The sequence below is a fragment of the Cavia porcellus genome, unplaced genomic scaffold (assembly GCF_034190915.1).
Source record: "Cavia porcellus strain 051 isolate PalLab524CR breed Dunkin Hartley unplaced genomic scaffold, mCavPor4.1 scaffold_13, whole genome shotgun sequence".
NCBI classification, from domain to species: Eukaryota; Metazoa; Chordata; class Mammalia; order Rodentia; family Caviidae; genus Cavia; species Cavia porcellus.
Genome location: NW_026947496.1, coordinates 33,246,261 through 33,258,914, shown reverse-complemented (window position 1 = coordinate 33,258,914; position 12,654 = coordinate 33,246,261). Strand labels below are relative to the sequence as shown.

General features: G+C 43.4%; 1 protein-coding gene across 5 annotated transcripts in view; it reads left to right on the top strand.

Annotated features, from left to right (window-relative positions):
- Positions 1 to 12,654, top strand: part of Pcnx2 (pecanex 2) — a 205,278-nt gene that overhangs the window by 56,619 nt on the left and 136,005 nt on the right. For all 5 annotated transcript variants that reach the window (XM_063260053.1, XM_063260055.1, XM_063260054.1 and 2 more), the window contains 2 exons: positions 7,032 to 7,142; positions 8,083 to 8,174. In XM_063260053.1, coding sequence (XP_063116123.1) covers positions 7,032 to 7,142; positions 8,083 to 8,174 — 203 coding nt within the window. The remainder of the gene's footprint in view (positions 1 to 7,031; positions 7,143 to 8,082; positions 8,175 to 12,654) is intronic.

The following is a 12,654-nucleotide window of genomic DNA, read 5'->3' as shown; positions in this document are numbered from 1 at the left end:
ATGGGCTTCTGGAAGAGCATTCCACTGTGATTTGGGGACACAAGTACAACCTTCCTCCAAAACTGTTGTAAGGCCTAAGAGAGTTAATAAACTTAAACATAGAATCATGTCCAACACCCAGCAGCCATCATTGGTGTCTTTAGTTTGCAAAATATTTGCTCAGTACTGATCACAGCTTTGCAGACCATACTGCATGTGCTCTAGTATTCTTGCCATGACAACAAAGAGTCACACACCTGTCACCTTGTGATTGGCTATGATCACATCGATCAGCTGAAAAGATCCAGAGCAGCACCAACACCACAACCTCTGGTCTCCCATGTGCCAACTGAGAGTTGACACAAAAGTCTTAGGGTGATATTGTCCTATCCCCCATCTCTCAGTAGCTTCCTGAATTTCTCAGTAGAACTGAGGTAAAAGAAGCTTCCTCTGTGCTCCATGTGGCTGGAAACTTCACCTCCTTCCCAGCTGCTGGGAAGCCTCCTGCTGTGCTGACAGCAAGCTTCCTGCCCCCACACCAACCCCTGCAAGTCTCTCCCCCACATACAGAGCCCAGAGTTTCTCTCCATTATATTGAGGAGGAGCTGAGCAGTTTCCGTGTGCTAAGGGCTTAAGAACAATGTTTCAGAGAATTTTTTGTTGTTGTTTTAAAGGAGGAAAGATTTATTTAGCTCACAGTTTATAGAGGTTTCACTCTGTAACTGGCTGGTTGCAAGAAAGGGGACATGGTAGAGGGGCATCCCAGAGTGAAAACAGCACATGGCAGCAGAAGATACGAAAAGCAAGTCAGGGAGGAAAAAGGGTAGAGAATTTTGAAGCCCAGTTAGGAAATAGAAATAGTGCTCTGGTGTCAAGAACGTTTATGTCTACCCTCTCTGATACTTTTTATTTTACTGCTTAATATTGTTGGAAGTCTGTGTATGCACAATACCTATGTGGGCACACACACACACACACACACACACCCCAAAGTCCTTCAGTCATGGTGACCTTCTGTGATACCTTGGCTCAGCATCTTCCTCTTGAGTCAGCCTCCGGGGAGAAGTCAGAGTTTGAGGCTATAGAGATGCCCAGTTGTGAGTGCTTGTGCTTTGAAGTACTGCCCTTTCTTACCCTCTTTTTTTTTGTTTTCTAATAGCAGTTTTGGGGTCTACAGTCATTAATGCACAAAGCTCTGGGGAGTAAAGACAGTATACAAGGATGGGAAAAATATTGAGATCTCACCTTTTCCCTCCCTGCACCTCATATCCACCCTTCCCTGGATCTCCAGCAAGGGTCAGTGCTGATAAGAGTTCTACTTTTCACAGTGACGCGAGTTGGCCCCTCAGCTCATGCTCCTAGGCTCTGGAGTGTTCTGTCATCTGCCCTATCCTCAACTATACCAGCTAATTTCCCTAAACTCCGTCCCATCTTCTATCCTCTTGTGACATACTTTGTGTAACACTCAAACCTTTTGTAGTAATCTGCTTACATTTGTCCTGTTTGATTCTTGTATATCTCCTCCACCCTCCAGCCCTGCCCAGAGACTCTGCTCACTCACTACTGAATTCTCAGCACCCAGACTGGGTTGTGGTGTACACAGGCATCTGATAAACAGTTGTGATTGTGGGATACATGAACTGAGGGACATGAACTTACGCTTTAAGTGCTAAGTAAATTAATATAAATGGACTTCAGGATCACTTCTCATTTGTCAGCAGGAAGCTTAGCCTGGTAGACTTCAATGGTAGAGTAAGCTCCCTTAGGAAGCATGTTTTGCAAATGACCTGTAGAAAAATATTTGGGAGAAGAAACGCAAGACACACATTCCATGTACAAATGGCACACATGCACTTCAGATAATATTAACATGGACCTCTCCCTAATTCTCATTGTTTTATTCCAAAATTTTTCTACTCCAAATAAACCAGCACTGTTGAGTAAATACAGCTGTCAGTAGTAGCATTAGAATGTGAGATGTGATTGAGGCTCAATAGCAAGGCTTTAATGTGCTTGGTAAAAGTCAAGACTGCTCTTTCTGCAGTAGCTCTTGGTTTGGGAAAGGCTACTGCTATGTACCTTCTCCTTTTGTTTTTCTTCAAGTCCATCAGGGAGCGAGAGGGTAGGAAGTATGGCTTTCCTGACTTCTTTACTGGAATTTTCTTTGCCTCAGAACTTCCTAACATATATTATTTGTCTGCTTGTCAACAGTGACAAGTAAAAATGGCAGCAAATGATCTAGTAAGATGACTAAATGACTTCTGCAGTGAAGATAAATAGAAAAGTAGAACAATAGCAGGCCTTTGGACTGAATGTGTTAAATGACATACTAATTTTCAGTGAGCAAGAAATGACAGTGAAAAACACAGAGAACAAATGAGATGGAGAGGAAGGAGGCAGAGGCTCCTTCGGAGCAGTTCAGAGCCGTTTCTGCTTTGTGGAACCTCTTTCCCTCTATCTCCCCAACTGTCAAGGGATTTGCATAGTATAGAACTGCTGCCATTGTGACAGTCAGGGGCCCACAAGAAGAGGAAGAAAGGAGAAAACAGAAGATTAGTATGAAGGAAAAGGAGTATATTGGTTTTCCAGGCTGCTATGACAAAGCACCACAAATTGGATGGCTTAAAGAACAATGACACAAAGTTTCACAGTCCTGGAAGTGGAAAGTCCAAGGCTTGGGTGTCTACAGGGTTGCTTCCTCTTTGGCATCTTCTTCCTGGAGTTTCATTTCTTCTTCCCATGTGCCTGTGTGTCTCTGAGTCCAAGTCTATCTTTTTAATGACCGTAGTCATCCTGGATTACGGCCAAGGTGGACTAATGTCCTCATTTGACTTGATCATCATCTGTAAAGATTATATTTCTAGTTAAGGTCAGCATCACAGGAATCATGATTTGGATTTCATTGTTTTTGTTGTTTTTGGGAGCCACAATCTTACCCATAAGAAGTGCTTAAAAAAATAGAACAAGAGAGAAGTAAGAACTAAGTCCACATGCTGTGAATTGGCCAAAGGCACCATATTGCCTCTCACTTGGTGTTGGATGGAATGGTCCTCTCAAACTAGTAGAGAGGATGTAAAGTATCTCCTAGAATGTGCCTCTCTGGAGCCATTCCTGGGGCCAGTACTCATTTGGGCTTCTTGCCCAGAACCTCCAACCACCCAAGGTGGGGTAGCAAAGAAGAGCTACGCTCAGAGAATTGGTGCTGCCTCCCTAGGCAGGAGGGGTTGCAGCCTACTCAGTGGCAGGGACCAGTGACAGGATGCTGATGCTTGTGTCACAGGGAATGCAAGAGAGGAGCACTTAAAGGCAAGAAAATTTTCATGATAGAACTATGGAAGGAGGAATCAAGGTAAATAAAGGAGATAGAAATTCCAAAAATAATATTCTTGTGAAAATTCTTTTTCTTTTATTTATATGCAGGCTATCATTCTGTGTTTTGTTTTATTATAAGGAAAAGAATCTCTCCAAGAGAAGGTGAAAGACCTCTACCAGTGAGGCAGGGACTGGTAATGGCATGGCTAGAGCTGGTTCCTTTCTATTTGGGTAACTTAAGCAAAACCTTAAAGATGAGGCTGCGTTGTATGTAACTGTTCTGTGGATGTGAAAGCTGGAGAGTTCTTAGTCTGGAGAACTGTTTCAAAGGGACCAGGACACAGCTGGGGCAGGTGATGAGGAGAGAAACCACACAGGATCTAGAAATGGGCTCATGGAATAGGACTGTGTGAGTCAGAGAAGAAACACTTGGAACTAGAGGCATACTCTGCACGTTGGGTGCCCAGAGATGGCCAGGCTGGAGAGCAGAGACTTTGTTCTTTGCAGAAATTGCAGTAACTACTCTAGACACATGATACGTGGACCACAGCTCAGGGCAAGGAAGACATGTGAAGTGACTTGAGTGGCACTGTCTTCTGGAAGTTTGGGATCTAAGGATGTAAGGAATCTCCTGGCGTGAGGCCATCTGAGGCAAGACAGGTGAGGGCCACAGTTTTAGTTTTGGTCCATGCATAGCATAGGCTCTTTCTCAAATGGCATCTGGAGTTCTTTTCAGATATGACTTTTCTTTTTCATTTTAGTCCTTGAGATAAAAAAACCTTTGCCTACCACAGTGCAGCTTCAACGACACAGTCCTTGGAGAGGAGTGACAGCTCAGTAACCAGTTATTGGCTTGGGATTGCCCCTCCCTGCCTTCCTGAACACTTGACCTCACCTTCTCTCTGTGTCTGCAGGAGGGGGTGTTTTCTGGCTGTGCTAGTCCATAATAGGAGGGTGAGTTCATACACAGCCCTTTGGCAACTACAGAACATACGTTAACTTCTGCTCTGTAGTCATTCTTACTATTTGCACTCAACAAAAGAAATAAGCTTTAAACTATAGTATTCTAACTTAAGAATTTTGCTCAAAGTACAATTGAACCAGAAGTTTCTCCATTTATGGTAAATATCCTAGAAAACAGGAGTAAGAAGTGAGAGAGATTCAAAGACCAGTTCAACAGTATGCTAACATAAATGTTTGTTCCCAGGAAAATTTATGAATAACTATAGGGGTTTTACTTCTTTACTCTTGGAAAAAAAGGAGAAAATAATTTTCATGATTTCAGGTGGGGTTAGCTACACCCAACAGAGATACTGAGACCCCTTCCTTGCATTCTGCCTCTGCAGCCTTTACTTACCCACAGAAGCTTTTCATCACTGGACACTGTGACCTTGGACCCTGGCCCTGCTGCTGACCAGCATCCCCTGCTGTGTTGTCTCATTAACTCCTGGGCTGTGCCCACATTTCTCCTTGGCAATGGCTTTCTGGTGTCTCTGCCACTTTGTTTACCTTGTGCTATTATCCTGTGTTCCAGGCCTTTTTGCATCCCTAGTTGTATTCTGGTTGAGTTGGTGAATATATTTCTCCTGGAGAACACCTCTTTACTTCTAGTGGTCAGCAGCCTTCAGTGCTGTTCCCACCCTAACACTGTCCCATGGCCCTTCCTTCTCAGCACTTTGGACAAAGGCTCACTGCACTGTTCCTCTGCCTGTCCTGGATAGGGAGAGAATAACGTAGTAGCCAGACATTGTGGCTGGGCTCTGAGTCGCAAGGTCACAGAAACAGGAACTGCTCAGTTTGCTCAAAATTATGAATTAAAATGTTGATGCTCATGACTTTATGTTTCATAGTTATCTTTCTATTTCATGTGGCTTTCTTTTCATATCTTTGAATTCCACTCATAGAGACTGAAAAAGACATGAGATCTGATAGAACTTTGTCTAGCAGATTGGTGTTTGTACCTTATCATCTTCGGTGAATGAAGGAACGTTCTGCTTTCAGGCGTTGTGTGGGTCTGCCTTCTATCACTATGGCAAATACCCAAGATGGCAACTTGCAAAGAGAAAAGGTTTATTTTGGATCACAGTTTTAGAGGTTTCAGTCCATGGTCAGCTTACTGCACTACTTTTGGGACTGTGGCAGCACAGGATGACAGAGCACAGGCAGAGAAAAGCTTCACTTTCTGGCCAGGATGTGATAAGAAAGAGGATGAGACTGGGTGTCCTGCTATGCCTTTCAATGACACCCTGCCCGTGACCCGAACAGCTTTCTACCACCTCCCAATAGCACTCAACTGAGGACCCAAGCTCTAACACATAGACACTGTAGATGCAATCTGCAGCAGGTGCTGTAGGCTTTATACCAGAGGGAAATTCTTGCCACAAAAATCTTACAACATCACTGTACTAAAACACGGCCCCAACCCAAGCAAAGACTGTTATCATGGCCATGTTCATTATATTGAATCCCAGACAGTGGACACAGTCCACTAGTCCTTGTTTTGGAGAGATTTTCCCCATACTTAACTTTTAACCAACTGTTAGACAAAGGGATGTGCAAATACTCTCATGCCTGCTGGTTCACTTTGGGTAGTTGGCGTTTCCTAGTTTTTGGAAGAGCTGGAGCACCCTGCCTTGCCTTTCCAGTTTCTGTTGCTCACTGTGGTTTATGTGGTTTCAGAATGTGGTTCCAATGCTTCATACTGGATTTCAAATTGAATTTCCTTAGTTTTATTAAGTCTTTCCAGTATCAAAATTCATTTCCCCTCTAGCTGGTACCTGAGTCCGCAGGAAAGGCAGATGAATTGCTGCATTGCCTTGGGGATTTCTGTGTCTCTGGCCCAGAAGAGAACTCAGAGGGAGGGAGAGACTGGAGAAAGACTGCTGTGGAACCTGGCTCTCCTGCTTCCCTGTCCTCTCAGGCTTTATTTCTGAGGCATTGAATTACAACCTAAGAAGACTTTAAATGATTGCACTGTTTCATGGTCATGACAATAAGAGGTGACAAGGAGGTCTTTCCTTGCCTCCCAGGGGGTCCTGCCCCTTAGGTCCTGAGGTTCCTCAGTGAATTATGCTCTCCTGGCCTTTGTGACCGCTGTGGGCTCAGACTCAAATCTACTTCCCAGTGTTTGTAGCGTAGTTAGTTCTCTTGTGGTCATGGCAGCACTGAGGCACAGGGCCAGACGTCCCTGGTTCCACTTATTCTCGCCCTGTGAAGAAAGAGATTCCCATAACTATTGGCTTTCATTTCTGCATGGCTGTGTGGTGTCCCTAGATTTTCCTCTCTTCCTCAACTCTCCAAATCTAGTACTTCTTCCATTTTTCTTTTTAATTTGGTGGTACTAAGGTTTGAACCGAGGACTTTTGCACTCAGCTACATCCCAGCTCTTTTTATTTTGCATTTCCTGGTTCATTCTTTTTTTTTTTTTAAATTTTGAGACAGGGTGCAGCCAAGTTACTAAATTGCTCAGACTGGGCTCAAATTTGGGATCTTCCTGCCAGAATTGTGGGATTACTAGTGTAATACACCATACCTAGTTTCTAAATTCAAATCTCAGGATGATTCTCCTCTCTCCTTCCTGTCTGAGATTTCAGCTTGGGGGGAACTGTTCTGCATGCCTTTTATTAGGACAGCCCTTTTACCGCCATAGTATATTTCTGTCACACCCCGAGTGGGAGGAAATCCAGAAAGCATTGTAAGACACTCTTAACTTATCATCAATTCTGTTCATTCATTTTCAGTGTTTTTGTATTGCTTCCCTGTGATTTCGCTCCTTGGGCTCTTCCCGCAGATCAACACATTCTGTACTTACCTTCTGGAACAGATTGACATGCTGCTTTTTGGTGGATCTGGTGAGTTGCTGCCTTTCTGCTGAGGGACTAAGGGTCAGAGGAGATGAATAGCCTGGGGGAGTGAGGTTGGCAGCTGGGAGCCTGGCAGGTGGCTTGCTTTGCCCTGAGCTCTTACATTGCTCACTCCCGGTCAGGGTGAGAGGTCACAGATGTACCCCACTCCACTGGAAGTGGCCCAGCTGGCCTCATTGAGAAAAGGCACAAGCAGAGCAACAAGGAAGCAAAGATTCTGTGATTTGGTAGGAATTTGGTGCATATGTATCTGGGTACACACGTGTACAAGTTGGGAGTGTGTCAGTGTGAGCCAGAGTGCGCCATTCTGAGTTGCATGTGCACCTGAACAGATAGGTGACCTGTGTCCCTGCCCTATCACTGTGACCCATTAAATGCAGTGCTTTAGGTGCTGACTGAGATGGGCTAGCCTCACCTAGCAGTTATCTGGAGGAATCCCCAGGTGTTGTCCCCAGGTGGCTTAGCTTCTTCCTGCTTTTCTCTAGGTGGGACCAGATACCGTGACCTCAGGGCCATTGAAATGATGTCACATGCACAGAGTGTTACCTCATACACACACACACACACACACACAGAGAGAGAGAGAGAGAGAGAGAGAGAGAGAGAGAGAGAGAGAGAGAGAGAGGCTCCTTTGCCTGTTGCCCATCCTTGTGGATTTTGCTTCCCACAGTCATTACCTTGTCCTTCCAGGATGGCGGTGTGCGGGCTCCTCCTGGGTGCTCCCACTCCCACGCTCAGCTCCATGGTCAGCCCCCCTCCCTTGCACCCTAGCTGCCTATGATTGCTGACAGATCCCACAGACATATTTCTTGCCCTTCATACAACCAGTTTGTATCGGAAAGCGACACTCTTTTCTCACTCTCTCACACCGTTCATCACTTTTGAGAATGGCCAGTGGAGAAAGGAGCTGTTGATGTTTGTGTTCTAGCTGTGTCTGGGATCGTGTCAGCCGTGTACAGCGTGGGCCGTAGCATCTTGGCAGCCGCCCTGCTCCACGTTTTCTGCTTCAGTGCAGTGAAGGTAGGTGCGTGGACCCCCCAGGTCCCTGGCTCATTTTTTATTCATTCAAGTGATGTATGTTTTATATAAACAGATGTTTTCTGCATTTAAAAAAGCAAAAGGATGGGAGCAGCTGGATGCCAGGGCTGGCTGGGCAAGGCCTAGTGGCAGCAGGAGAAAGGTCAGGAGCCAGGTTTGTCTTTGTGCACTTGGCCACACTGCCTCCTGCAGTCTTCTCTCTGTCAGTCAGGCAGTGATGTCAGGGAGGCTCTGATCTACAGTCTGGTCAGAGGAACCCACTTCTTCATGACCTTCACTTCCTTCTGAAATGCCACTCAAAGAGGGTAAAGGAACAAGACTGCACCAGACTCTGTGGACCAGAGGACAGGAGAGGACAGCAAAGCACAGAGTGTCAACACCTGGAGGACACATGGTACAGATGGAGGGAATGAAATCCTAGGCCAGCAGCCAAGCAAGCTCAAATGACAAAAAGGCAAAAAAAAAAAAAGGCAAACCTTAACTTTAGGAAAACAAAAAGTTATATCAGAAAAGAAATATAACTATCCTATGCATATGGCCCAGCCACAGGTCACATTTATGAGGATCTGAATAATTATCCGGCTGTATCTGTGATGGGAGAATGAGAGAAAGCTCTGCATAGTGGTGGCCCAAATCCTTCTTCTCTGTTAGAAAGTCAGTAAGAAATATCTGAAATGGTAAAAGATATCCAGAACGTTTGATTTGGAAGCAGGTTGTTTTTTGAAAACAGGGATGTGAATAGGTGAAGAAGAAACAAGCAAAAATCACCACTTTCTGGGCAGGGCCTGGCTTCAGGGCTCTGTGGGTCCTCAAAGTCTCAGGATGATGGTACCTCACACTCTGCGAGGGGCACACACATGCAGCGTGGCCCAGGCATGTTCCGCTGGGAAGGAGATAAACTCATGTAACATGTATTTCTGGACATTATAAATCCCAGTACTTAATGTTTTAAACCATAGGCACACTTTTGATGAAATAAAAGTAAATGTAAAAGATTAAATTGAAATGTTATAAATTCCAGAGTGTTCTTAATATATAGCATATGATCATTTTTGAAAAATAACCATTAAAACCAGATGTGGTGGCACATGGCTATAATCCCAGCGCTCCTGAGGCTGAGGTAGGGGCATTGCTGCAAGTTCGAGGCCAACCTGGGCACCTGTCTCAAAAAAACAAACAAACAAACAAAAACCTTACAACTTTTAAAAAAGATTCATTTGAAGTCTTATTAAACTTACCAATGCTGTGTCAAAAGACAATTATTTTCTCAACTTCTCTTTGTGGAGGAGAAAAATTTCAACTTCTTTGTCTCCCAGCACTTCACAGCTTGGTTTCCCTCGGGTGGTCAGTGTCGTAGTCCCTTCTCTCATTACTTCTATCTCTTCCATGTGGATCTTCCTTTCAGGAAACGTTTGAGGAAAGGGAGGGAGAGAAGGGAGGGGAAGAGGCTTCTTTCTCTAGAACACACATGCATCTTGTGTGCTCCTTGTGACACTGTTTGATACCGTGCTCATCCTGTTTTGTCGATGAATAGTTATATAATTCATTAATATTCTGGTACTTTTAAAGACATACTTTATTTTTACACAGTCTCTGGGCGTTGAATATTTCATTCAGGAAAAGTACCAGAAAGAATATTTTATTTCTGAGAAATTTCTCTACTGCCTTTCAGTAAAAATCACTGCCTGTAAAATTTGTGACTCACAAATTTTTCTATGAATATTTTCTGAGCCCTTCTATTTCTGAGAAATTTCTCTACTACCTTTCTGTAAAAATCACTGCCTGTAAAATTTGTGACTCACACATTTTCTCGCAAGAACCATATTGCTTTATTGTTTTCTGGTAGTTGTTTGTTTATTATTTATTCATTAATCTTTGAAATCACATTTAAAATTCAGCCTTTAAGAATATCTGTTTTGCCAAGACATAATGGGGTATGCCTGTTATCCCAGCACTTTAGGAAGCTTAGGCAAGAGGATCTCAAGTTAGAGCATGGATCACCTAGAGATTCTGTCTCAAAATAAATTTTAAAAAGGTTCAATGAGGGGGCTGGGGATTTAGCTCAGCGGCATAAGCACCTGCCTTGTAAGCAGGCAGTCGTGAGTTCGATCCCTGGTACCGATAAAAAAGAAAAAGACAAAAAAACCCCACAAACATAAAAAAAAAAAAAAGGTTCAATGTGAAGGCCTTGCGATCAATCCACACTACAGAAAACAAATTTTGGTTTGGTTTTGAGTAACACTTGTTGTCATGTAAAGACGCTTACAATTGGTTAAACTATAGAGCGTCTCCAACACTCAGAAAGTCTCTCACAGCCCCTTGCAGTCTTTTCCCAACCACACACATTATATTAACCAGTATTTATCTCCTATTACTTTGTAGTGAAACTCTCTATCATTGTTTTCAAATCACTGTAAAAAACAAACAACAAAAACAGCAACAGAAAAACTATACTCTGTCAAGGTACAGTGCATCCACAATTGAATTCAGTAATTTTAAGTGCATGGCTAGATGCATCTTGACAAATGTGTGTAGTCACGTAGTCACTGTCACAATCAGGAAACTTCACAGCTCCACCATCCAGAGATTTTTCTTCATGTTCCCTTGCAGTCCTGAGATTGTGGGATCAAATACAAGTCTGCCTTTAGCTTTATGTTTGAAGCGGAGCTACTCACCACCTCCTCTGACTCATTTTCTCTTTTCTCATCGTCCAATTCATCCTTCGTGGATGAAGGTTGTGGCCCTGAGAAGAAAGGACTGTGTCTTTTGCTACTTTCCTGTCTCTGTGGCACCTGTCTGATGGCCCAGGAGTGCTGCTAACTTGCCTTTGTGACCCTCAGTTTGCTGAGCTCTGTGCTATCAGATTACATCTGCTCACTCTGATCTTTGATTGAGGGTGAACCGTTGCCTCATGCCTTATGCTCCTGAGCCACTGAAGTTCATTCGATGTGAATAATTCACTGATCCCATTCACGATTGACTCTGTGGACAACAGCAAAGTCTTGAGTCCTTAGAATGTTTTCTTTCCATACAAGAATGACTTGTGAGCCTTCCTGAGGGGAAGCTGTATGTTCTGAGAATTTCACTTCACCTGAAAGATACAAAGCCTCATTGTTACCATTTCTATTGCAGTGAAAAGAAACACACACTCATCTATTACATGACCTCCCCCAAATCATAGAGTGTTTAGAAGCTATTGAAGAATCTTACTGAGACAGAAGGGATTGCCAGTCCTGGGGCAAGGTCCTTCTTTCCTTTTCTCTCTGTCCAACTCCATTTCCACATGAGACACACTGATTAATGCCAGCTGTTTCTCTTACCAAGGTCAGCCCAGCCTTGGGATGTCCCAACAAGTACTGCAGGGAGCAGAAGCTAACTGCTCAAGTTGGCCCCGCAGTACTGTCCTGAGCTGAGCCTTTTGTGTATTTCTGTTTTCAATCCTGTGCAGGACATTAGAGAGTAAAGTAATTATTGGATCGGAGGACAGAGTCCATTCTGAGAGCACACTGCTGTCTCTGTGCAGGGCTGAGCACTTCAAGGCTCTGGGGTTGACTGGAGTATTGGAGCAGGCTTTAGAGGAGGTGGAACATGAGGTACTTTGGGGAGGTTTATTTCCTCTCCGGTAGGTGTTGGCTTCTCTTGCTCAGCATAGAACAAGCATCACTTGTGATAAATAGTATAGTGTGTTGTAACAAAATGTTAATGTTCTAACTTTATTTTCTAATGTTCTAATTTTATTTTGAAACTCATTTTGGTAAAAAATGGAGCAATTTGCATTTCTCTCATTTGTAAGTCCTGTGTTTTCTAATGGTCTCAGATAGACTCTCCACTTTACGAGGCAGCACCTATTAAATGCTGTGAATTGAGTGAATGTGGTTAGCAAATTCACAAGGGGGTCCTTAGACAGAGAGAAAAGCTCACCCATCTTAACCCAACTCCCACCCACCCAAAGCTGTGATTCCACTTCTTGTTTAATGATGCTTTTGTTTATACCTTTTATGCTTACTTTTTGCTTTACTGGAATTGATTTTTTGCTCTTTTCATCTCTGCTGCTGGGAGATGGATGGATGGGTCTTTGTGAACAATTTCAGCATGTCAGATGCCTGATTAGAGATGCGTTTCTCTACCTGTATTTACTACCTTTTGATTTCTATTATTATTGCTTAGAAGAAGTAGGTTGAGGGATATGCATTAATTTTGCCCTTTGGAATATTAATTAGGAAAAGAAAATTTGATTCCTCTTTTAATTTCACATTCTCTTTGTCTCATCCAGAATGATAGCAAGTAACACACAAATGGCCTCCCTCACTGACTTAAATGACAGCAATACACAGACACAACCAGAATATTTGCTCTCTGGAGAAATGGCTGAGTAGTTAATTAGCTAGGCTTTCTATTTGTCTGTATAAACCATGATTTCTATTTTTTATTATCCCTTACGAAGAGATTCTATTTTATTAAT